At 40.5% G+C, this 26,605-nt stretch overlaps 2 protein-coding genes across 4 annotated transcripts in view; one reads left to right on the top strand and one right to left on the bottom strand.

Moving 5' to 3' along the window:
* Positions 1–18,281, top strand: part of pcsk5a (proprotein convertase subtilisin/kexin type 5a) — a 67,068-nt gene extending 48,787 nt beyond the window's left edge. Inside the window, exons 31-38 of the mRNA XM_034125948.1 lie at positions 1,329–1,571; positions 5,312–5,398; positions 5,483–5,629; positions 6,080–6,260; positions 7,446–7,663; positions 13,976–14,076; positions 14,983–15,190; positions 17,710–18,281. Of these exons, the coding sequence (XP_033981839.1) occupies positions 1,329–1,571; positions 5,312–5,398; positions 5,483–5,629; positions 6,080–6,260; positions 7,446–7,663; positions 13,976–14,076; positions 14,983–15,190; positions 17,710–18,170 (1,646 nt within the window). The 3' untranslated portion in view covers positions 18,171–18,281. The remainder of the gene's footprint in view (positions 1–1,328; positions 1,572–5,311; positions 5,399–5,482; positions 5,630–6,079; positions 6,261–7,445; positions 7,664–13,975; positions 14,077–14,982; positions 15,191–17,709) is intronic.
* A 2,676-nt stretch (positions 18,282–20,957) lies between these two features.
* The window catches only part of prune2 (prune homolog 2 with BCH domain), an 18,763-nt gene continuing 13,115 nt past the window's right edge, over positions 20,958–26,605 (bottom strand). For 2 of the 3 annotated variants that reach the window (XM_034126075.1, XM_034126077.1), the window contains exons 7-12: positions 25,574–25,705; positions 24,929–25,015; positions 23,652–23,750; positions 23,531–23,569; positions 23,124–23,219; positions 20,959–21,731 (exon numbers count right to left, since the gene is read on the bottom strand). In XM_034126075.1, coding sequence (XP_033981966.1) covers positions 21,698–21,731; positions 23,124–23,219; positions 23,531–23,569; positions 23,652–23,750; positions 24,929–25,015; positions 25,574–25,705 — 487 coding nt within the window. In that variant the 3' untranslated portion in view covers positions 20,959–21,697. Of the gene's footprint in view, positions 21,732–23,123; positions 23,220–23,530; positions 23,570–23,651; positions 23,751–24,928; positions 25,016–25,573; positions 25,706–26,605 lie in introns of all 3 variants that reach the window. The other variant, XM_034126078.1, reaches the window with a different exon arrangement.

Genomic DNA, 26,605 nt, shown 5'->3' with positions numbered 1-26,605 from the left:
GAAGTAGAAAGTACAGGTATTTGGGTTCAACATGTAAGAAGTAGAAAGTACAGGTATTTGTGTTCAAAATGTAAGAAGTAGAAAGTACAGGTATTTGTGTTCAACATGTAAGAAGTAGAAAGTACAGGTATTTGTGTTCAACATGTAAGAAGTAGAAAGTACAGGTATTTGGGTTCAACATGTAAGAAGTAGAAAGTACAGGTATTTGGGTTCAACATGTAAGAAGTAGAAAGTACAGGTATTTGGGTTCAACATGTAAGAAGTAGAAAGTACAGGTATTTGGGTTCAACATGTAAGAAGTAGAAAGTACAGGTATTTGTGTTCAAAATGTAAGAAGTAGAAAGTACAGGTATTTGGGTTCAACATGTAAGAAGTAGAAAGTACAGGTATTTGGGTTCAACATGTAAGAAGTAGAAAGTACAGGTATTTGTGTTCAACATGTAAGAAGTAGAAAGTACAGGTATTTGGGTTCAACATGTAAGAAGTAGAAAGTACAGGTATTTGGGTTCAACATGTAAGAAGTAGAAAGTACAGGTATTTGTGTTCAACATGTAAGAAGTAGAAAGTACAGGTATTTGGGTTCAACATGTAAGAAGTAGAAAGTACAGGTATTTGTGTTCAACATGTAAGAAGTAGAAAGTACAGGTATTTGTGTTCAACATGTAAGAAGTAGAAAGTACAGGTATTTGTGTTCAACATGTAAGAAGTAGAAAGTACAGGTATTTGGGTTCAACATGTAAGAAGTAGAAAGTACAGGTATTTGTGTTCAACATGTAAGAAGTAGAAAGTACAGGTATTTGTGTTCAACATGTAAGAAGTAGAAAGTACAGGTATTTGGGTTCAACATGTAAGAAGTAGAAAGTACAGGTATTTGTGTTCAACATGTAAGAAGTAGAAAGTACAGGTATTTGGGTTCAACATGTAAGAAGTAGAAAGTACAGGTATTTGTGTTCTAAATGTAAGAAGTAGAAAGTACAGGTATTTGTGTTCAAAATGTAAGAAGTAGAAAGTACAGGTATTTGGGTTCAACATGTAAGAAGTAGAAAGTACAGGTATTTGTGTTCAAAATGTAAGAAGTAGAAAGTACAGGTATTTGTGTTCAAAATGTAAGAAGTAGAAAGTACAGGTATTTGTGTTCAAAGTGTAAGAAGTAGAAAGTACAGGTATTTGTGTTCAAAATGTAAGAAGTCAAAGTAAAAAGTCGTCAGAAAAATAAGTAGTGGAGTAAAGTACTGATACCAGAAAAATGTACTTAAGTACAGTAACGAAGTATTTGTACTCCACTACTTCCCACCTCTGATCATATTGCATTATTTCTTCTCCTGCAGACTGTGAGGATTACCACTTCCTGCATGAGGGCCTGTGTGTTCCCGACTGTCCTGAGAAGTTTTTTGAAGACACGGATCAGCGAGAGTGTGTGCGGTGCCACCCTGACTGTGCACTATGTGACGGGCCCAACAACAACGACTGTGACGCCTGCACGGACCCCGGGAACTCTCTGCACAGCGGGGCCTGTCTCACTGCCTGCCCTTCACACACTTACAGAGACACTGTTACAGAAGAGTGTAAAGGTATGTAAAGGGTGTCCAAACTACGGCCCGCGGACCATTTTGAATTGGCCCTCACTCAGCAAATTAAAAAAGTATAATGACTTAAGTATAATAAACTTCTGCTTGTCTTATAATGTACTTCTTAGTTCAAATATATATATTACACAGTATTCATGTGTTAATAGGCCCAATTTTCAAATAAATTCAGTCAATTAAAGTTCAAAACATGTTCTAATAAATCTAAGTTGATAAGAAAAAAGCCCAATAACAAATTCACATAACAACCTTGAAATACACCCTTCATATGTCTTCTTATTGTCAGCAATCTGAAGCTTCTGTTGTAACGAATCAGCTGCTAACACAACAAATGAAACCCTCTGTTTTTTTCATAAAGCATTTTCAAGTATCAAGAACAATTTACCAACATTGGATTGACTTTTCCAACTTATAACTGAACTTATGAGGCGATATACCTCTAGTGAGTGGCCCAGCCCTTCGTATATTCTTCTGTATGTTGCCCTCGGTGAAAAAAGTTTGGACACCCTTGAGTTACAGCAAGTTTTTTTTCTTTTTATACTTCATTTTTAAAGGTCCCATGTCATGCTTTTCAGGTTATTACCCGTCCCCTTGTGTGTTATGAAGGTTGTTCTGCATGTAAACGGTCTGCAGAGTCACAAACCCTCAAAGTACACCCTGTAGCGAGTAAAACTCTAACACAGAAAATACCTGTCTATGCTGCCCCAGAACGCCTCGTTGGACATTTCTCATGTTCCGTTGTTTGCTTCCTGGGTTCTGTGACGTGTGAACACCCAAATCAACACCAAATGACCGGATTGGCCCAAATGGACCAATCCGTGGAGCACCTCACACACCAGGATCCCTTGGCTAACTAACAGGGAGTCCCCATTGACTTGCATAGAGCTCCCTGAACGCTGGTAATAGACGAGTTGGGATGGTGGAGAAATGCTCTCCGCAGACCCATTCTCACAGAGTTACAAACCTTTTTCTTACTCAATATCAAGCCACACTTATTGTTTTTACTTCGGCTGTGAGTGTCTGTGTGTGCTCAGGATGAGTTTCGCTTGTTCTCGCTGTATCGCCGACCCGGAAATCTGTCCGATCCTCGCAGCAACGAGCCTCGCAACGTCCCGACCAATCAGAGCACACTGGGCTCACAGGGAGGGGGGGGGGGCAGGAGCTCCAACAAGCCGTGTAGGACAGAGAGTGAATACACATACTATACAGAGATGCTGTTTGAGAAACCAATGTGAGTTTGGAACATTGAACAATGTAAATCTATTCTAGTAGACCTCAACAATGGAAATATGATCAGTAGAAATGGCCATGACATGGGACCTTTAAGTCGTTGACACATTACAATAAAAACATCGGTCACCAGAGGCAATACATTACATGAATGTGTTCACAGCAACAACAAAAAAAGCACGTATTATGCAACAACCCTCTTCACGTGGAAGACCCATTTGGACCAGTAATTGTCAAATGTATCACTACAGAGTCTTAAAGAAAGATTCAGTTTCTCCATATGAAACAAGTCATTTCCAATGTTTATCCATTCGGCCTTGGAGCTTCTTTCACTAGCCATTTTTCTGTGATTTATCTGACTGTTCAGAAGGCATTTTCCTCCTAAAACTTTATTTTTTTCCTCACTGATGCAGATTTGTTTTGTCCTGTAAAGCATCCTTCATGCACTCGCTCAATTATATTCTGCACGGCGCTCAGACTAAAATAGCAGACGGTTAACAGGCAGCTGTCAGAGCTTGAAAACAGAGCAGCGATGCCAAACACAACTCCCTGGAGACAGACACTCTCTGGATTTGTTATTCCAAAAACACAGAGGACGCTAAGTTTCTCCCAGGAAAATGTTGGTGGAGATGCCCACGTTTGTTGCCAGAAAGTGAAACATTTAAGGGAAGGACATGTCTGCACTGCACAATGGACAGAGGGGGATTTTAAATGTTTATATGCATGTGAAGCAGAAACAAATTGCGGCAAAATGTTCTCAGAGATCGAACTTTAAGAACTGAAAAGGTAGAAACCAGAATAATTCTCTCTGAAGAGACACAAATTAAATGTCAGTAGATGTGCAGTATTTGCTGGCCTTAAAGGAGCCGTATTCATATTTGTCTCATACTGCCTGTGCTGCAGCACCTCTTTTCACCCTCTGTCTGAAACCAGAGCCCAGTCTTCTCTGATTGGTCAACCGCTTAGAGATATCCCGCCCCTTAGCCTATCACGTACAATTTGTTGGAGCGCTAGCCAATAGATGAGAGTAACACATGTGTCACTTCCGGGCAAAAATGATGGCTCCGCCCACTTTTGGGGGAAAACAAAGCTGTCATTTGAATGGCGGTCAATTCAAATTCTGAAGTTTTTGCCAATCCGATCAGAAATGTAAGAAAACCGTGGATTTTCTGATCTTCAAAGAGCCCGGTTACGATGGCCAGACAGGCAAACAATTACATTACATCATTTGAAATCGACGATCGGGCTCGATATATGGTTAAATATAGCAGTAGGCGATCGATGACATCTACGTCACTTTACGGCCCCGCCCACTTTTGGGGGAAACCAACGCTGTCATTTGAATGGCGATCGAGCCTGAAGCCACAGAGCTCTTCTGTTACTGTCCTTTGTTCTTAGAGGAAGAACAGAAACACTGAACTCTGGATTTGTTTTAATGTTTGAGGTGCAATAAACGACACAGCAGCTTGTTGGCATGATACAACTATTATTTTCCGTCTCGCTCATGAGAGTAACAGCTGGCGAAATGACGGCCTCGCCTACTGATTTTAATTTAACCATATATCGAGCCCGATCGTCGATTTCAAATGATTTAATGTAATGTTTGCCTGACTGGCCATCGTAATCCGGCTCTTTGAAGATCCACAAATCCACGGTTTTCTTTCATTTCTGATCGGATTGGCAAAAACGTCAGAATGTGTATCGACCGCCATTCAAATGACAGCGTTGTTTTCCTCCAAAAGTGGGCGGGGCCGTAATTTTCGCCCGGAAGTGACGTAGGTGTTACTCTCATCTATAGGAGCGCGAGTATATAATTATGTTAGTTTTTTTTGGTGTATTTTCCTGATTTTGTTAATCTTATTTTTGTCATATGTATGGTTATCCCTTATAAAGACTTTTAGAAATGTCAGATAGATATCAAGACAAAAAGAAAGAACATGCTATCTCCCCGGGCGCTGTACAATAGCTGCTCCTAGGATGGGTGAAATGCAGAGGACACATTTCAAATTCTTAAGAGAAACTGATAAATGATTCATGGGCAAAGTTTGTCTTTTGTTATATTTAATAAAGTAATAAAGAAAGTCAATATACGATAAGTGAAATCAATCTCAAATGTAGGAGCAGAGCTACTTCATCCTCAGAGGATAGAGAAGTTCTGCACCCAGAGCACAGCTCACAGTCTCACTATATAGGAGAGAGAATATATAAATTCCCTTAGGCATCATCTAAACATCCCCATCATTAAACCATAAGACCCCCTCGTCCTTAACCATTTGCAAATCCCCCTTTTACTTCCTTTGCCCTCCTGAAATGTAAATCATGAACACACGTCTCTGGTAAACACCTACAAGACTAAAAATACAATTTAGCAGTGTAAAAGGCAACCAGAGTATAAGACTATATGTTTTAAATGAGTATATGATAATTTGACACGACACGGTTTTTCATGTACTTGACTCCAGGTGTTGAATCTGTATTTCTTCTTGTGTTTCCAGACTGCGATGCCTCTTGTCTCACCTGTTCGGGACCCCTCGCTGGATCCTGCTCCAGCTGCAGGGAGGGTGAGAGGCTGGAGGGTGAGAGGCTGGAGGGTGAGAGGCTGGAGGGTGAGAGGCTGGAGGGTGAGAGGCTGGAGGGTGAGAGGCTGGATGGTGAGAGGCTGGAGGGCCACTGTCTTCCAGCCAATCACTGCTCTCCTCACCAGTACGCAAACCTGGGTGGGGGGTGCCATCTGTGTCACAAATACTGCTTCCGATGCTCGGGTCCGGGCAAATCTCACTGTCTGAGCTGCAACCACAGACACCTGCTGCTCAGTGAGTCAATATATGATAATGATAATAATAATATTTATGCCAATGAAGCCCCTTTGTATCGAGTCCACTTCCTGTCCTCACAAATTCACAGAAATCTCCATGGAGCTAATTTTCTGCCATAACTCCACAACCACACAAATGCCCTTTAACAAACACAATGTGATTTACAAATACAAAACACTATTTATAAACTAATGCATTTAGTCTTGCAAATAAAAAAAGTAACTATCAAACAAACACGTTTACATTTTTCTAATAAATCATATTTCAGAAACAAATACAGCAAAGGTCTTACAAGTACACAAAAAAAAACCTACAAAGACGCAAGAATATCACGTGACTTTTTGTAAAAAATACTCCGCTGTGGTTTTGCTATTTTGTCCATTTATATAGAAATAAATCCCCTAAATGATCCGTGACTTTGTTTGTATCGTGTGTGTGTTTGCACAGATGGCACCTGTGTGGATAAATGCCCCGTCGGCCACTATGAGGACGAGTCGGGGCAGAAATGTGAACCCTGCCACCCGTCCTGTCAGTCCTGCGTCGGGAAGCACAGCCACGAGTGTCTCGCCTGCAAAACACACCTTTTCCGAGAGGGCAAAGAGTGTGTGGAGACCTGCCAGCAGCACAGGTACTTTAACCTGCATCCCTCACATAAAGAGCGGTCACACAGCGCTGTCATTGGTTAAAGACCGGTCAGATAATGTCACCATGGACAGTAAACCATGTGAGGGGGGCTCATTTACCCGGAGATTTAAATAGCCCTTCATGTGTCCTGTAAAATGCTAATTTAAGGCAGCGGTAATCGAGAGAGTTACATTAATGTGCCGTTAAATTGATGTGCAATTAAATACATACATTAAAGAGGCCCTATTACGCTTTTTTACCCATTCCTATAGTGTGTTATATAGGTTTGTGTGCATGTAAATGGTCTGCTAAGGCTAAAATTGGGACTCCTTTGGTTAATTCCGGACATCACTACGTAACCACACATTGTACCTGATAGGCTAAGGGGGGCGGGACATCTCTAAACGGTTGACCAATCACAACATATATATACATACTGATATACACCTGAACATCAGCAGGAGAGGACTCTTTAAAGTAGAGACACTACATACACCTGAACATCAGCAGGAGAGGACTCTTTAAAGTAGAGGCACTACATACTGATATACACCTGAACATCAGCAGGAGAGGACTCTTTAAAGTAGAGGCACTACATACACCTGAACATCAGCAGGAGAGGACTCTTTAAAGTAGAGACACTACATACTGATATACACCTGAATATCAGCAGGAGAGGACTCTTTAAAGTAGAGACACTACATACTGATATACACCTGAACATCAGCAGGAGAGGACTCTTTAAAGTAGAGACACTACATACTGATATACACCTGAACATCAGCAGGAGAGGACTCTTTAAAGTAGAGACACTACATACTGATATACACCTGAACATCAGCAGGAGAGGACTCTTTAAAGTAGAGACACTACATACTGATATACACCTGAACATCAGCAGGAGAGGACTCTTTAAAGTAGAGACACTACATACTGATATACAACTGAACATCAGCAGGAGAGGACTCTTTAATGAGAAAAACATGTGGCAGAAAAACAGTTCATAATTCAGAACATGCTCTCTCTCTCTTTAGAAATGGTTCCAGGTGTTTCGTGATGACCTGTAATGAGTGTGTGTGGCTGAATGTGACTGAGTGCTCTGGAAGGGGATTTTCTTTGAGGACAAACTCTCCTTTTAATTGAATCCAATCTATCATATCTATCTATCTTTTCTTTCTTTCTTCACCAGTCACTATGGAAACACCGGCTCAAGGATGTGTGAGAAGTGCGACCCGAGCTGTGGGGACTGTATTGGGGGGGGGGAGTACGAGTGTCTGAGCTGCCTCCCCGATCTGATCTACCTCCGGAGAGATGGGAGCTGCCTGGCCTCCTGCCCTCTGAGATATTATCAGGACGAGGAACACCGGAGCTGTGAGGCCTGCCACGCCTCCTGCAGGACATGCTCAGGTACATTCAAGAGGTTTCAAGGCTTTTATTGTCATTAGTGCATAGCTACAGTGTAGATCTTAGGTCACAGGCTCCTCCAACAGAGCAACATGAATATATATAGGACACAGAACAAGTAAAACAGATAAATCATTTCCTATTAGCACGGTGAGAGACTTACAACATTCAGTGATGGTGACCAGAGAATTCATTTCAAGGCTTTTTATTGTCATGTGTACATATCTACAGTGTAGATATGTACACATGAAAATCTTAGGTCACAGGCTCCTCCAACAGTGCAACACAATAAAACAGATAAAAAAGTAAATACAAATAGAATAGAATAGAAAATAGTGCAAGGAGAGTCTATATACAAGTATTGGAATATGATATATTAGATTAGGTACACAGATCTCACATTTATTCCTGTTCCACACGACATGCTTTCATGGAGCAAAACAGAAAATATAACTGAGTTTATTATTGTGGAAGTCCTGGAGCGAGATCACGTGAAATTTGCTGCAAAGTTTAACTCAGATATTAAAGGTAGGGTAGGTCATTTTGGAGAAACCAGCTCGAGTGCGCTAGAATTTGAAATAACACAACTGGAGAAAATCTGCCACTTCCTCACAGAGCCCCTCCTCCAACACACACGAACACGCACATGACCAATGAGGGCACGAGATAAGTTTGTGCACAGATGGAAGGCTGACAGGCAGGTAGGCCATCCAGTTATTTTAGCCGGGCCGGCTAAAATGATTGGTCGTACTTTTTACAGTACTACTGCTTCCACAGATGACATTTTTTTATGGATCTTTTGTCAAAGCACTTCCGATATTCATTGCTATCGGGATGTTAAGAGCATTCCATGGAATATAACAAAAAGTGTATCTCGAGCCGGTTTCTCAAACTTACCCCACCTTTAACCTGTACTCATGTCTAATTAAAAAAATATATCAATGGAAATGAATGCTTCATTGTATCTCACTATATTCAGTTTAACCTTCTTTTTACCTCATTGTTTGAATACAATAGTTCCTTTAAAAAGCATTTCTAGGGACAAACTAGCTTTAAAAACTGTGCTGTTAACAGTCAAAGTCAATTTTATTGTCAATGTACAGACAGAGAGATCGAAATACCGTATACAAATATATATTAAAATATGTATACAAATATGTACATTACATGTTACTTGTAAGTTGCTTTTATCCAAAGCGACTTACATACTCAATACTGTGGGCAATCCCCACAGGAGCAATTTGGGGTGAAGTGTCTCAGGGACACAACGACATGCTGACTGCAGTGGGGTTTGAACCTGTGCCCCCCTGATCCCAACACCAACGCACTAACCCACTGCGCCACACGCCTCCCGTATATACCTATATATACACAATCAACAGACACATTTATACATATGCACACATTAAGACATAACTAAAAGCACAACAATCAATATATACAAAATAACAGTCACTTCAATATCTTTGGGAAATGTACATTAGTGCAAGACTGTCCATAGCAGCGTGTTATTAAATCACAGATATCACATGTCTTCCTGTTCCACACGACATGCTTTCATGGTAGCATGTAGCAACAACGAACATATAACTGAGCTTCACACATTAGTTTCTTGTGGAAGTCCTGGAGCGTGATCACTTGATATTTGCTGCAAACTTAAACACTTTGAAAAGAGCAACCACATCCTGGTTAATTCAGATAGTAACCTGCACTCATGTCTAATTTAACATATATATCATATTTTAAATGCATGCTTCATTCAGTTTAACCTCATTGTTTGAATACAATAGTTCCTTTAGAAAGCATTTCTAGGGGCAAACTAGCTTTGAGGCTGTGGCTCAGTGGAGTGTGTGCTGGGCTTCGAATCAGAGGATAATAATAATAATAATAGCTTGCATTTATATAGCGCCTTTCAAGGGACCCAAGGTCGCTTTACAGTAATAGGGCAAAAACAAACATAACAAAACAAAAGTCAGACAGACAAAACAACAGATCGATTAGGGGCCGAAAGCCTTGGCAAACAGATGGGACTTGAGGGCCCTTTTGAAGGCGTCGAGTGTGGGGATGTTGCGAATCTCCGCAGGGAGAGCGTTCCAGAGGGTGGGGGGGCTGCCACACTGAAGGCTCTGTCCCCGAAGGTTCGCAGTTTGGTGCGGGGGGGTGGTAAGCAGGCCAGAGTCTGAGGACCGCAGGTTCCGGGGTGGGGCATGTGCGTGAAGGATGTCCGATAGGTACTGGGGGGCAAGGGCATGGAGGGACTTGTAAGTGAGGAGGAGTACTTTGTAGGATATACGGGACTTGACCGGCAACCAGTGTAGGTGGATGAGGGTGGGAGTGATGTGCTGCCACGGCTTTGTGTGTGTGAGTACCCTAGCAGCACAGTTTTGGACATACTGGAGCCTGTCAAGGGTTTTTTTGGGAACCCCGAACAAGGATAGCAAGTTCGAGTCCCGCCGCAGTCAGCATGTCGTTGTGTCCCTGAGACACTTCACCCCAAATTGCTCCTGTGGGGATTGTCCACAGTACTGAATGTATGTAAGAGTCGCTTTGGATAAAAGCGTCTAACAAATGACATGTAATGTAATGTAATGTAATGTAAAAACGGTGCTGTTTACTGCTTCCTCCTTGCATATGCTATCTGTCCTTATCAAATAAACCTGAAATAAATAAATAGTAGGTAATGTTTATTCCTCAGTCTGTAGATGTGGAGACTGTGCCGTACAGGTTCATGCATACTCCTACAGAGGATACATTACTCTGATGAGATTTGTCTTAACAAATGAACTATATATGTAATTTAAAGTTGGATAACAAAGCTGGCAATGTTCTATATTTGTCGGGAAATCTTAGATACTGTTGGCATTGCTGCAGGAACTACACAGCACCACAACGAAGAGAAAGACATATTGTGCTTTTTGTTTGACATGAAAGAATCGATCGCAGAGTGAATCTAAGTGCTGACTGCGACCTTCAGTTTATCAACGGCACTTTCCCAAAGTAATGCCACAAACGACCGGACAGCAAAGCAGTGCTATGAGGGAATAAGAAAGGGAGGAAATCCAATAACTCCTTGAGCTTTATGCCAGAGGAGAGAAGTAAACAACAAACAACAGTTATGTCACTAATGGATGCGGTGAAACACATTCAAACATTTATTAAGAAAAAGGGTTAGAACATTGAAACCTTGGATATAATAATCACTGACATGAGACAATACACACGAATGAACGACATCCAGTGAAAAGATCTGTCTGTAAATACTGATTTCTCCAGCCTCAGAAATATATTTTAAAGTTGTAACAATTTCCTAAAACAAAAGGGACTTATAGATGATAGCACGTTACTTAAATAGTGTATTTGGAGACTATTTTTAGTGTCTCTACTTTAAAGAGTCCTCTCCTGCTGATGTTCAGGTGTATATCAGTATGTAGTGTCTCTACTTTAAAGAGTCCTCTCCTGCTGATGTTCAGGTGTATATCAGTATAGTGTCTCTACTTTAAAGAGTCCTCTCCTGCTGATGTTCAGGTGTATATCAGTATGTAGTGTCTCTACTTTAAAGAGTCCTCTCCTGCTGATGTTCAGGTGTATATCAGTATGTAGTGTCTCTACTTTAAAGAGTCCTCTCCTGCTGATGTTCAGGTGTATATCAGTATGTAGTGTCTCTACTTTAAAGAGTCCTCTCCTGCTGATGTTCAGGTGTATATCAGTATGTAGTGTCTCTACTTTAAAGAGTCCTCTCCTGCTGATGTTCAGGTGTATATCAGTATGTAGTGTCTCTACTTTAAAGAGTCCTCTCCTGCTGATGTTCAGGTGTATATCAGTATTTAGTGTCTCTACTTTAAAGAGTCCTCTCCTGCTGATGTTCAGGTGTATATCAGTATGTAGTGTCTCTACTTTAAAGAGTCCTCTCCTGCTGATGTTCAGGTGTATATCAGTATAGTGTCTCTACTTTAAAGAGTCCTCTCCTGCTGATGTTCAGGTGTATATCAGTATGTAGTGTCTCTACTTTAAAGAGTCCTCTCCTGCTGATGTTCAGGTGTATATCAGTATGTAGTGTCTCTACTGGGACATGTCGGCTCTGTTGTGATTGGTCAACCGCTTAGATATGTCCCGCCCCTTCCCAGCCTATCATGGAGCGCTAGCCAATAGGAGCGTGAGTGTTACATAGTGATGTCGCTTTGTTTGGGAAGTCAAATGTATCCGTATATTTAATGCAGACCACATCTAGTTGTCATATGTTTATTATTCAGATAAGGTTTATTTTAGACGGATTAGTTGCTGCGACTTCACTTGTTTTTGTCAGTTTGTCATCAAGATAAAATGACTTTCTTCTCCTGTCATGATTTCAATGCACACCCTCAGGTCGCCCTCAGGGAGCAGGGAGGTTACCCGGGGCAAATTATTATGGAAGTAATTATAGAGTAGAATTAATGTGTGAAAAGAGCCTAAATAAACACTTTTTGATCACTAAAAGACAGTATTTAAAGGGTATTTGTATAGGAGTGATCCTGTCTGCACCTTTGATCACTGTGATATAATTGTTAACCTTTTCAACCACTTCTCTGCTCCATAACTCACTCTGTACATTTCACATTTATATTACATTTAATATTTAATATTCCATTCCTTTCTCACATAGACAGATATATAGATAGATAGATAGATGGATGGATGGATGGATGGATGGATGGATGGATAGATGGATAGATAGATGGATAGATGGATGGATGGATGGATAGATAGATGGATGGATGGATGGATGGATGAGATGGATAGATAGATGGATGGATGGATGGATGGATGGATGGATGGATGGATGGATAGATGGATGGATAGATGGATGGATGGATGGATGGATAGATGGATGGATGGATGGATAGAAGGATGGATGGATAGATGGATGGATAGATGGATTGATGGATGGATGGATGGATGGATAGATAGATGGATGGATAGATGGATGGATGGATGGATGGATAGATGGATGGATGGATGGATAGATAGATGGATGGATAGATGGATGGATGGATGGATAGATAGATGGATGGATAGATGGATGGATGGATGGATGGATAGATAGATGGATGGATAGATGGATGGATGGATGGATGGATGGATAGATGGATGGATGGATGGATAGATAGATGGATGGATGGATGGATGGATGGATGGATGGATGGATGGATGGATAGATGGATGGATGGATGGATAGAAGGATGGATGGATAGATAGATGGATGGATAGATGGATGGATGGATGGATGGATTGATGGATAGATAGATGATGGATGGATGGATAGATGGATAGATGGATGGATTGATGGATAGATAGATGATGGATGGATGGATGGATAGATAGATGGATAGATGGATGGATGGATGGATGGATTGATGGATAGATAGATGATGGATGGATGGATAGATGGATAGATGGATGGATGGATGGATGGATGGATGGATAGATGGATGGATGGATGGATAGAAGGATGGATGGATAGATGGATGGATAGATAGATGGATGGATAGATGGATGGATGGATGGATGGATAGATAGATGGATAGATGGATGGATGGATGGATAGATGGATGGATGGATAGATAGAGGATAGATGGATGGATGGATGGATAGATAGATAGATGGATAGATGGATGGATGGATGGATAGATGGATGGATGGATAGATAGATAGGTACTTTATTGATCCCAATTTGGGAAATGTTTGCGTTGCAGCAGCATAAAAAAACAAGGCAATGTACATAAAAGATATTAAGACACAAGAAATAAACAGTCCAAAATATTTCTGAAATAAAATAGCATTAATAGTTAACAAAATATATATATATATACATGTGGAAATACAACTTTCCAGTAACAAATATAATGCAGGATATTAATGTATATATATAATATCTTGCTTTATACGTTGTTACTGTAAATCTGTATCTCAACATTTATATTTTCTAATTTCTCTAATGTACAATGTCTTGTCTTTTTCTGCTGCTGCAACGCAAACATGTGGCATTGGGATCAATAAAGTACTTCTTATCTCTTATCTTATCATTCTGATTCTAATCTGAACTTTAGCGAGTAAGAATCACACAGGGAAATCATTCAAATGAGTGAGTGAGTAAAATACTTTTATGTTATTGGGGTGTATGTTTTCTTATTCACAGCCAATCATTACAGTATCGTAGGAAAACACAAAAACTTACAAAAAAGACTTGTTCCCATAAAACAAAAACTTGTCTTTTTCTGCTGCTGCAACGCAAACATGTGGTACTTCTTATCTTATCTTTCTGTTGTCATATATCCACAGGTAGAGAAGCTGCCTCCTGTGTCTCCTGCTCTCCTGGATACCTTCTCTCAGACGGCAGATGTGAGTCCATGTGCGACGTCGGCCTGTTTCCTGTGATGAAGGTAACCACACAGCACTTTTCTTAGGGTTTAATTTCACAAATATTAACTTTTTATATTAAAAAATAAATCCTTTCTCCGTCCTTAACTCACCAAATATAATTCATACTAATGTTTTGGCCCCTAGGTATCGCATAATGTAATTCAGACAGACTTATTACTGCACCAGGAGAAATCTCACAGAACATTATTAGTTCAAAAAAAAGTCTCCTGGCTCGTGCTGCGAGGCTTCTTACGGAAAGTGTCTGGCAGGTAGATGCATATTAATATATTAAGCTGAGAGGCAGAACATCACCTACATTTAGTTATTTTCGAAATGAACGGTATGCACATCTTTTGGAGGCAAAAAAATGTCAGTTCATTTTATCCACAAACAGTGAGAAATACAAGTAAAACCATAAGACAAAATGGAGATATGTGAAATGGGACACCATGATTAGCTTTATGAAGTTTAAAAATGTAGGACAGGACACTAAACACTGTTCCTAACATTTATTGCTGACACTTGTAGAATTGGAGAGAGTTCATGTATTGTACAGAAACATTACAAGCTAAATCATACCTAAAACTAATCCGACTCTACTACTAAACTGTCTCAAAACATTCATTTTATCAGTCTAAACATTGGTTAAAAATAGGTAAGTTTTTAAGTGAGATATAATAGAAATATAATAATTATAATACAGAAATTCCCCCTGTGTGTGTGTGTGTGTGTGTGTGTGTGTGTGTGTGTGTGTGTGTGTGTGTGTGTGTGTGTGTGTGTGTGTGTGTGTGTGTGTGTGTGTGTGTGTGTGTGTGTGTGTGTGTGTGTGTGTGTGTGTGTGTGTGTGTGTGTGTGTGTGTGTGTGTGTGTGTGTGTGTGTGTGTGTGTGTGTGTGCGATCTTAATTCTACCGTGTGTTCCCATCAGGACTCAGGCCATGTGTGTGTGGACTGTGACGGCTCCTGTCTGGAGTGTCGAGGACCCGGTCCAGCAAACTGCTCCATGTGTCCTCCTCAGGCCATCTTAGAAGCGGGGGGGCGCTGTCTGCTGTGCTGCCTCCATGATGATGATGAGGAGGAGGAGGAAGAGGCAACAACGCCGCAGCAGGACTGTTGTAACTGCACCGAGACTCGAGGTAGGAGGAAGGAGAGTGTGAGAGTGTGAGGTGTCTCTTCTGGAGCTGATAAACTCTGTCCCGGCTGACATTTAGATCTCTTACTCACTCACTACTCAGGGAAATGTCAGAGAACAGAACAAAATCCCTGTCTTTATTTCCCAGGGCTGAAGGAGGTGTTTTCAAGTTCCTGTTTTTGTGTGAACGATAAAAAGTCATGGTGTGGAATGTCAAAAAACTTGAAAAGCAGAAAAATGTATTAGTAGAATATTTGGAAAAGTTCACCAAAAACGTCACGTCTTAATAAACTATATCAGGGTTTTGTCTGCACCCCGTAAAATGTTAAAGTGATGCCAGAAAACAATATTTCTGTTCGTCAAAAACTGTATAATTACTCCAGAAATATGACCAGTCAAACGGAGCGTCAGACGGCAGAGACAGCTTTGTTTTTACGGAGCTCTGACGTCACGTTGTTGTTTACGTCCGCGGAGACATCTTGTATACGGGCGTCATGTTCACGCCAGAATTTAAATATCTTATATACAATCAGCGCCACAGTATCGCCGTCATACTATATATTACTAGAATAACCCCTATTTGAAACAAATATGTCCCATAAGGTGCAATACGTCGTGGTATAGAATGTCGAGGGTTAGTAAGTCGAAAAAAATATATCGGAAATTTGAAAAGAAAACCGTCATAGAATAGTATGTTGAAAAAATTGCATTGGATAATATGTTGAGAAAATTATATAGTATATTAAATGAAAAAATATAAGACGTTGTACGAAGAATGTCCCATATAGTCTAGCGGTTAGGATTCCTGGTTTTCACCCAGGCAGTCGGGGTTATATGTGGGGGAAAAGTCATATATAGTATAGAAAAAACATGTATGGAATAGTTTGTGGAAGATTTAATCAAAAATGTCATAGTATAGCATGTTAAAATATTTGAAACAGAAATCAAAGTATAGCATGTGGAAAAAAAACATAGTATAGTAAGTACGTAAAAAAAGACACAACTCTTTTTCCAGATTTTTTTAGATAGTTCTGACATGCTATACTATGACTATACAAAATGATACGATACGATACGATAATACTTCAATCAGGAAAGGCTTCATTTTGTTTAAAGAACATTTATTGACACATGCCATATGATAAATGTTAAGTCTTTGGCGATTAGACCCCGATCCTGAAATCATATATCTAAAGGGAGAAATGCAGCCGTGAACATATAGGGAACCCCCCGGGGTCTAGACACTGGTGATGATGCTGAAGATCTGGATTTGATGAGGAGATGGGATGAAGAGGGGGTGTGATGAGGAGATGGGATGAAGAGGAGGTGTGATGAGGTATTTGGATTAGCTCTCCTGGCACTGGATATGTTGAAAGGAGGTGGATGGGGAGGAGGCGGGCGGCAGCATGAACACCTGAAATCACAGCTGACTGCAGGAGAGAGGAGAACCATTTTAAAGTTTGGCTGCAGCACGGTGATTGGCTGCTGGAGAATGAGGTGAAATGTAATAGGTTTAAAAAGAATGCCCGTGATGAGCTGATTATAAGCAGCTGCAGAGTGAATGTATATACACCCAGTCTTCCTGAAAGAACTTGCGCTGAGCTTCATTTTAACGGTCAGATCAAGTCTGAAATGTGACTTGCATCCCAGCAGCTCCATGTGTAACATCAACAGACAAATATCAAGACACGATAAAACATCAAACATTTAACACAACATCACAATCAGTGAGAGAAGACATGCTCTAAGAGCCTTTAGCGTGCTCAAGAGATATATACAGTGGAGGAAATAAGTATTTGAACCCCTGTAGATTTTGTGAGTTTGCCCACTTACAAATAAATGAACAGTCTATAATTGTAATGGTAGGTTTATTTAAGTGTATATTTAAGCAATAGCTCACGACAGGCCGTGGTATATGCTCATTATATCACAGCTAAGGGGCGTGGTTCGGCCCGACGCGAAGCTCTTCGCACCTGTGGCCACTAACGGTCATAATCTCTCTGCTTTGTTTCAAGACCCGCATCAGAAAGCTTTTGAATGGTGGTACTTCTCCAGTTGGTCTACCTGCTCTTCACGTAGCTCTGCATGTCGTCGTTTAGGTGCTTTCTGGAGATAGGCACTGCTCAATCCACTCCTCCATAGTGAGGCCACCCCGGAGGTCGAAGTTAACCTTAAATGTTTCCATCTTGAGCTTTGTTAGTTAGTTAGTTTCGTAACGGACGTAATGTAACAGTTGTAGCTTTTCTCAGACGCGGAGGGATACTGACTTGTTGTGAAAAGTAACTACAATTCTACCCGTGATATACGCTCATTATATCACGGCTAAGAACCAATCAGATCGCTTGATTTGACTTGTCCGTTTCATAAAAGTATTTGATCCCCTTGCAACAAACAAGAGTTTCTCCACCAAGAACTAACACATGTTTTGCAAGGGGATCAAATACTTATTTCGTCCACTGTGAGAGCATTGATCATAAATGGCAGAGAAATCGCTTCAATCCGTTTGATTTATTTGTGTTTCAGGAGAGTGCGTCCTCACCACCAAGCTGGCGTTCAGGAACGAGGAAGAGGAGGTGTCCGGGGGAAACCTGACCATCTTCATCATCACCTGCTTCCTGTTGGTGTTTGGCCTGGTGGCCGTCGTCTTCATCATCCGGCACTCCCGCTCCAAGAGGGCGCCTCCGGACATCACGCCTCGCGGGTACGAGAAACTGGGCTCGGGCGGAGGGTTCGGAGGAGGAGGAGGAAGAGGATTCAGCTCTTCGACTTCTAGCGCTCGTCCCATTTCCTCTACGACTGGCGGACGCTTCCAGGACGCTCAGCTGGTGGACGTCGCTAGGAGTAAAGAAGATGACGATGACGATGAGGACATTGTTTACATGGGGCAGGACGGCACCGTGTACAGGAAGTTCAGGTATGGACAGCTGGACGAGGACAACGAGGACGAGCTGGAGTACGACGACGAGAGTTACACGTTTCGGTGAATGTGTGGATTTCTGTAGAGAAGCTGAGATTATAAAGAAATCTTAAAAAAACGTACAAAAAATAACTCACTTTTAAAATAACTGGCTTTTAATGCGTGATTGTTGTTTTATTGCTCGATTTTAATGTGACTTTTACTACTTACTTCCTACCTCTGTAAAGCGACTTTGAGCACCTGTAAAAGCGCTTACAAAATACATTTATTATTATTATTATTATTTATTCAATAAAACAGAAGATTTACTCAAACTAAAACGGCCACTGAGGCTCCAGAAAGAGAATTGTAGGCAAGGAATTACTGTCAAAAGTCCAGGCGTTAGTGTGCATTTATTGAAGAGTTCCCATCATCCAACATATAACAAACAATGGCTTCTCCTCTGTTTTCCCTGTTAAAAAACCTCCACCTGTGTCCAATATATACAAAATCACCAGGGGCCCATAACTCAAAATAAAAGCATAAACAAGTACCTTGATTAACTAAAAGAATGACAATAAATTATTATTTTAAAGGGGACCTATCATGCTATTTTTAGGCAATAGCATAGGTCTCAGATATATAAAAATATATAAAAAAACATGTCTATGAAGTGTTTTGCTCAAAATACCAAACAGATCACCCATTCTAGCCATGCCTCATATCCCTCTATTTCACTTCCTGTTTCAAAAGTCCTGATTTTGGGTATAAAGCTTTACAAAATAAAAAATTGATAAAAAAAAAAAAGGAGGGGCCTGAGCTCATGCGGGACCCGGCAGCTACTGTCTAAACTAAATGCTGCCGTGATGAAACGCCATATCATGGATTATCAAGGGTTATTTCTGAAACAGTATGGAGCTCAAAGGCTTTCTCTCTTGCCGGTTATACCACAAGGTGAGTTCCTTTTTATTTCCTGCTTCTTCACACACATGCTCTCCAGTACAGGTTAGCTCTGAGTGTTAGCGATGCTAATGTAAACACCGACCATATTACGTCCAAAACAGTCGGGCATTGTTTCTGATAGCAACGTTTCTGATTGGCCCGTGGGTCCACATTTCAGATATTACGTCATATCGGAACGCAAATCTGGATCAGCTCCGTTGTTCCCCCGTTTTTAGAGATTTGGGTACGGAGGAAAAGAGAGAGGGTTTTATTTTCTGACGCTGCGTGAGTTCCCCGACACACCGGGGACACATGTTGATGTAGAAAAGACATCAAAAAGTGCATTTTGCATGATAGCTCCCCTTTAATATAAACAAATGACAGCTAGAAAATGAATGTTAATTTACTTAATAACATCCCAACAGAAGCATGTCTCTGTCCCCCTCTGTGCTCTTGTATCTCCTCATGTTTCCCTCATTGAATAAAAGTTTAACCAAATGAGACAATCTGTTTATAACAAGCTGCCTTTTACAACCGCTATCCATTCACAAAATGTGCTGCAGGTAAAATGATGTGTTCTTAAAGGCTCAAAGTGTAGGATTTCCCCCCCGAATATATATATATATATATGTCCCCCTCATTCATCACTTATGTCCCTCTGTGTGGCGCCGTCTTTACCTGCCTGGATTTACTGTCATATTATTTTTTTGCTGTTTTTTGAACAACTTTAAAATATGTTTTACAACCAGGTACCAGATTGTTAGCACTTATCAAAGATACAACTATGAAGATGGAGTACACAGTGGTGAAAAAACGAAATGATATCAATGTGAAACACAAGGCATGACTGCATTGAATGTTGTTTACTATCTGCAGTCAACAAATCCTAATTAATTGTGCCTTTTAACAGCCTTTTGACACGGTAACACGGGGTTTCTATGGAGCTTTTTTTGAGGCAATATTCATTAATATATTATGGGCATTTACTTTCATTACTCATTGTTTAATTGTGGTGTTTTGGTTTTTCTATATTCCCATGCTTGCTGTCATTGAAGTTCAATTAAAAAAAAGAAATGTGGAAATAAAGTCATGACTTTAATCTGAAATCACGAGTGAAACAAAGTTCAGACTTAATGTTTATTGAAGTACTAGACAGTGATCCATAGCTCCTCTGCACATCCTCTACACAGCTCATCAGTTATCTATGAGGGGACATGCACTGACGCACACACACACACACACAGAAGATATTGTGCTTTACAGAAATCCCATCTTTAATTTAGCTCTGAGGTTCCTCCATGTTGATGCAGGAGTCTTTAAACGGAGCTAAAAGACAACACACTGATCACTTCTTATATAACTTATGGCACATTTCCACTGCAGCGCGTAGCACGGTTTAAGCGTGCCGTGCCAAACCCGGACAGTTTTTGGTTGCGTTTCCACTACGGGTAGTTCCGGCTAACGGGTACTTTTTCACAGTTTTTCTGGCCCTCCAAAATCGTGGTTCTTTCCGGGCCAACAACCGGGCTGAGTATGCTAAACTAGTGAGAGAATCGCTAGCAAGGGGGCTACAACTACAACCACATTTTACCGTGATTAAATTGTAATACACGTTTCTAAATGATGCAGAAGTAACAACACACTGATACCGATTAGTAAAAACCATGAATTAATGCTTTGTCAAGTCTGCAGACAGACGGCAGGAGAAAAACCTTTTAAAATGCGTGTTTTCTGAATGGAGATCGGCTAAGCTAACGTTGTATATGCTCCGACCGTCCACACTCACAACAACGGCCTATACAGACATAAATAAAGCAGCGACTGTATTCGCCATGACACAGGCAGTCTGTGGTTTGTACTTGTTTAACTTGTGTCCAGTTTCTGAACAGATATGAGGAGCTCTGAGTGCTAACAGCTAATAGCTAACGGCTGATGTTGGTTTTGTGGTTCTCATTGAAGATGGCGTCACGGCTCCGCCTACACTGCGTTACTATAGTTACTGCCCCAGCTACTAAACTGTAATGGAAACGCAGCATATAGTGAGCCTGGCCTACCAAGGCCTAACTATACCGTACTAAGCCGTGCGAGGCCCTGCAGTGGAAAAGCGCCATAACTCTCTTTAGTTTCATAAAGACTCTATATAATATCTATTTAACTCCTTAGCTCTAAATGTTTAGAAGTAGTGTTAAGACAGAGTAGTGGATTGCTTAAATGCAACAGTTGGTCATCTATGGCACAAGGTTCTTGTATTTTTGGCTTCACCTTGTGCTTTTATTGTGGATTGCTGACACACAAGTGGCTTTTTTTAAATCTGAAATACTGAGTGACCAGTAAAGGGTGATATTATTGCTTCACTGCTTCTCATGCACACGACTACAACACTAGACTCTACAAATGGATTTGCGCAGTGCACTGTCCGGTGTGTAATTGCATTTCTTATTTCTTATCCTACCGTGAACCACGAGCTGTAGCTCTGACTCTGACGCTCCACAGAGAACCAGATCTAACTCTTGAGTTTTAACAAGTTGTGTTTTCATATTCAACTCCAGTGTCTAATTGACAAACACTGACACACACACACACACACACACGCACACACACTAGTTTTACAGGCCTCTGATTTCCAGCTTTACCCGTACAATACAACTTTGAACATTGAAGACCCGTGTGGGTTTAAGAGCTGCTGGCCCCCGCTGCGCCTGGTCTGCTGGAAACAGAAGAAAGAGATATTATTATTATTATGTACGGGTACGACTGCTTTTTAAAATATGTTTCCAATATACCATCCTATGATATTTTTCACATATTTCTGGGCATTATGAGCTATGTTTTTTTTAAATATTTTTCAACATACTATGCTCTGAATGTATCAATTAGTTTTGACACAATACACTTTGACTTTTCATAATATACTTGCACTTTTTTCCAACTTTTTTGACATGCTATACCGAATTCTTATTTTTTTCCGTATACTATGCCATGACTTTATCTATTTTTTTGACACAGTACACTTTGACTTTTTCATATTTTGAATTGTTCATATATGACTTATTTTGCATAATTTTAACATAGTATACTTTCATTTTTTCCTAATTTTGTACATACTATACCGACTTTTAAAATGTATCTTTTACATACTACACAATGACTGATTATACCATCTCTTTTTTTCATATACTTCAACATGCTATACCCAATTTTTTACGTTTTCAAAGTACTTTAACATGACTTTTCTTGCATATTTTTCGACAGTCGATACTAGGGGTTTTTCTCAATGTCGAGGAAGGCTGCTCCAGAGCCACTATTTCAAGGATGCTACGTCATCGAGTCCCGCCGAAGGACTGTTCCAATGTCCAGCATGCTTGGAATTCTACCGAGGCCGGCGTCCTTTGTTGCGGGAAATTTCAAGGCTGCACATGTCCGCGGTCTTAAAATCCCCACAATGCTTTGCACACGGACCAATTTCCAAATCTTTGGCGGAAATTGGTGCCAAAGATTGTGCTCCATTTAAGGCGGCGCCTCTCATATGACGCACACCTGTTAGCCTGTTAGCCTGTTCCACCATTCTTCGTTTTTCCGAGGCTAGGAAGGATTCTTGCCTCGCTTCTGAAGGACCTGACTCGGAGGGACATGTCCTACCAAGGAAGCGTCCTCGACATTGAGAAACACCCTAGGACTTTTTCATTGTTTTTGATTGACTATAATATAGATATCAATTATTTTTGACACATTACACTCTGACTTTTTCAATATGAAATAACATGACTTTTTGCATATTTTTCAACACGCTATAGTTTCAATTCTTCCATATTTTTCCACAAACAATACGGTCTTTTTTCATACTTTTGTCAACATACTATAATATAACATTTACTGTAAGCTTCCTTATTCTATCATCTGGATTTCAGTATCTTGTCAGCAAGAAGAAAAACATAAAATCCCAACATTTGAAGGAGGAATTAAACTTTACAAATATATTTACAAAAAAAACGTTTTAAAATATATTTTAGACAATAGAGGAAGTTTGACTAAAAAAGGAGCCCATAAATAACCTTTCAAAATATATTTTAAAGACTATTATACATTGAAAAGGACTTACTCTGTTCTGCCTCTTCCTCCTCCTGCTGCTGCTGCTGTTGTTGTTTTTGTTGTTGTTGTTGTTGTTGACTCCAATCCCATCAGAAAACTATTCCTCCTTAAAAAAAAAAAAAGAAACAGAGAGGTTGTTAGAGCAGAATTTATTGTTGTGTTCATTTGAAGTCATGCAAATTAGGATGTGATGCACAATTAATCATGGTGATCGATCACTCTGCAATAAGCACGGCTCCTTTATTCTACAGTAGTGATGAATGAGATGAAGCCACTGCATTTAGCATCTTTAGCATTTCTTCTTTGTCCTTAATTGCGACCGTGGGCTAATCGCTAATCCGATTGGTCCAGATCCAGCAGGAGTGATCTGAGAGTGAGTCGGCTGATAAATGAGCTCCGAGGTAATGAGAGTCTTACTTTGAGTTCTCCGCTGCTTCCTTCAGCTCCTTGTCGACTCTGGAGGTGAAAGGTCAAATGAAAGGATGAATAAAAAGTCATTTAATGGGACTCGGAGGTGCTCGGAGGTGCAGAGACTCACGTAATGATGCATTCTGGGATCTGGATGCTGTCCATGGGGATGGTTTCCTGCAGCTCGTCCAAACTGTTCACGTACTTAATCTTACTGCTGAACTTGGTGCTGAGACACACACACACACACACACACACACACACACACACACACACACACACACACACACACACACACACACACACACACACACACACACACACACACAACACACACACACACACACACACACACACACACACACACACACACACACACACACACACACACACAACACACACACACACACACACACACACACACACACACAACACACACACACACACACACACACACACACACACACACACACACACACACACACACACACACACACACACACACACACACACACACACACACACACACACACACACACACACACACACACACACACACACACACACACACACACACACACACACACACACACACACACACACACACACACACACAGTAAATGATCCGGCTTGGCTTCAGAGGAACTCGTTTTTCTTACAAAAGTGAAACCTAAGTCGTTTAAATCTCAATCAATACAAGCATTAATAAGCTAATTGCTAACGTTAGCATGCTACTAAAACGCTGAGGTTGAACAGGTTTAGTTGTTACCATGGCATTGTAATTTAAGCTAATAAGCACTAAACAATGAACAGTTGAAGTTGAATGTCATTTGTTCTGCAAGCATCAACTTATTTTTGTATTTGATTGAACTAATCAGGGTGATGTGTGTTTGTCATTGTTAGATCAGATGTCATTTATTGATCCCTAATAGGGGAATTGTTTGGTTACAGCAGCATGTTAAACAAGGCATTGCACATAAGTAAAACATCCTGTTTCTATTAAGTTTCTATAGAACACAATAAAACATTTTACAGAATAAGTTAGGAAAACTAATTTCTTTTTCAACAAGACGATTTTCTCCCATTTGAGACCAATTAAGGGTTTGACCTCTCATGCTGTAAATAAACCAACGTATGGTCAAATTCAAATGTTGACTAGGGGATGGCGTTAGTGGAAAAGTTACAGGATCACCAAAGTTATTCAAATTCATCACGACAGACATTCACTAAAACACTCAAATGCTATGAGGACGCCAGAGGAGAAGCCGATAGGAATAGGTTGAATTTCATCCTCTGGAAGCGATGAGTGTCTGTACGCATTTTTCATGGCAATCCATCAAATCATTGTTGAGATATTTCAGTGTGATATTTGAATCCTTAAAAGTAAAAAAAGGTCTGATTTTGTACCTGATGAAGGGCTTGGTGACGGCCAGTATTGTCCTGATGAACCACGACGGATGGAGAATAATGAAGGATTTCAAATTCTTCTTGAGCCTGAACACAACACAGAACGTCATGTTTTAAGGTATGTGTATATCCATGTTGCACTTTCAACTTCATTTAGGAGGATACCAATCATCACAAGTCCAGCTACTGTTATGTTGGGAAAATCCTGAATGTCCTCTTCCAATATGAGAGTAACATGATAACAAAGGTATCCCAACTGTAGCTGTGTACATGACAGGATGTATGATTACCTAGAAGAGCATCAGGACTGTTTTAGGCATATGATAGCTATGTGATTAACATGATGATTCAGCCTCTATGGAGATAGACATATGACAAGCATGATCATTTCTGACATGGAGCTAATCTGAAGTAAACATTGAATACTGCTTTCTATTCCTCCATCTTGTGACTGTGTAACTCCCTCTCTTGGATATCAGCATGTGAAGGACACTGTTCAGGAACTAGTTGATGCTCTGTATGTGATGACTACTTCCATTCTGGAGAGGATCAGAGATACATGGATCCTGATTATTGAAGCTCAAGCCGGTGAGATTTTCTAACATGTTATTTCCCACACTACTATCCCATAAGTAGGTGGTTCACCTCCTGTCGATCATCTGGTAGCATTTCTTTAGCCAGCCGAGGCCGGGCATCCTCCTGTGAGGCGTCGCTCCGTTCAGATACACGATCATGTAGTCCTCGGCCACCATGAGCTCCAGGGTGCTGATCACATAGCTACAAAAACACACACACACACACACACACACACACACACACACACACACACACACACACACACACACACACACACACACACACACACACACACACACACACACACACACACACACACACACACACACACCACACACACACACACACACACACATCACACACACACACACACACACACACACACACACACACACACACACACACACACACACACACACACACACACAACACACACACATCACACACACACACACATCACACACACACACACACACACCACACACACACACACACACACACACACACACACACACACACACACACACACACCACACACCACACCACACACACACACCCACACCACACACACACACACACACACACACACACACACAAATGTAAGACTAAACATTTGTGTACAGTATATTACTTTTGTATATCTACCATATTGCATTTAAATATTCTTAAATGGTACTTTTTGTTGTCCACCTGAGTGTGTACTTTTGTAAATTGTATTTGTGTATTTTGTATTTTTTATTTTTAATATTTAATGCATAACTCTTAATGAATATTATTGCTATGTTTGGCTCTTCACTTTTTCTTTAACAAAGTACATTTCCCCTGAGTGTGACGAATAAAAAGCTCTTCTGATCCTGATGCAAAATGCAAAATCCATCCTCCAGTATTTCCACCTCTGTTCGAGACATGTGTACCAATTAGCATTTATCCAATTACCAAATGAAAGAATATGGATGTCAAAAAAGGTGAAATGCAAGAGCGAGAAATGCATAAACCATGCTCTGAATGCCAACAATACCAGGAGAGAGGAGACGTATATTGCTCTGTGTTTGAAAACGAGCAGCATTTTAAGTGATGTCTCCTCTTGGTGAATATGCTGCT

This window comes from Trematomus bernacchii, unplaced genomic scaffold (assembly GCF_902827165.1).
Source record: "Trematomus bernacchii unplaced genomic scaffold, fTreBer1.1, whole genome shotgun sequence".
In the NCBI taxonomy this organism is placed as follows: domain Eukaryota; kingdom Metazoa; phylum Chordata; class Actinopteri; order Perciformes; family Nototheniidae; genus Trematomus; species Trematomus bernacchii.
The sequence above is the reverse complement of the archived record's forward strand: the minus strand, read 5'-3'. Positions and strand labels throughout refer to the sequence as shown.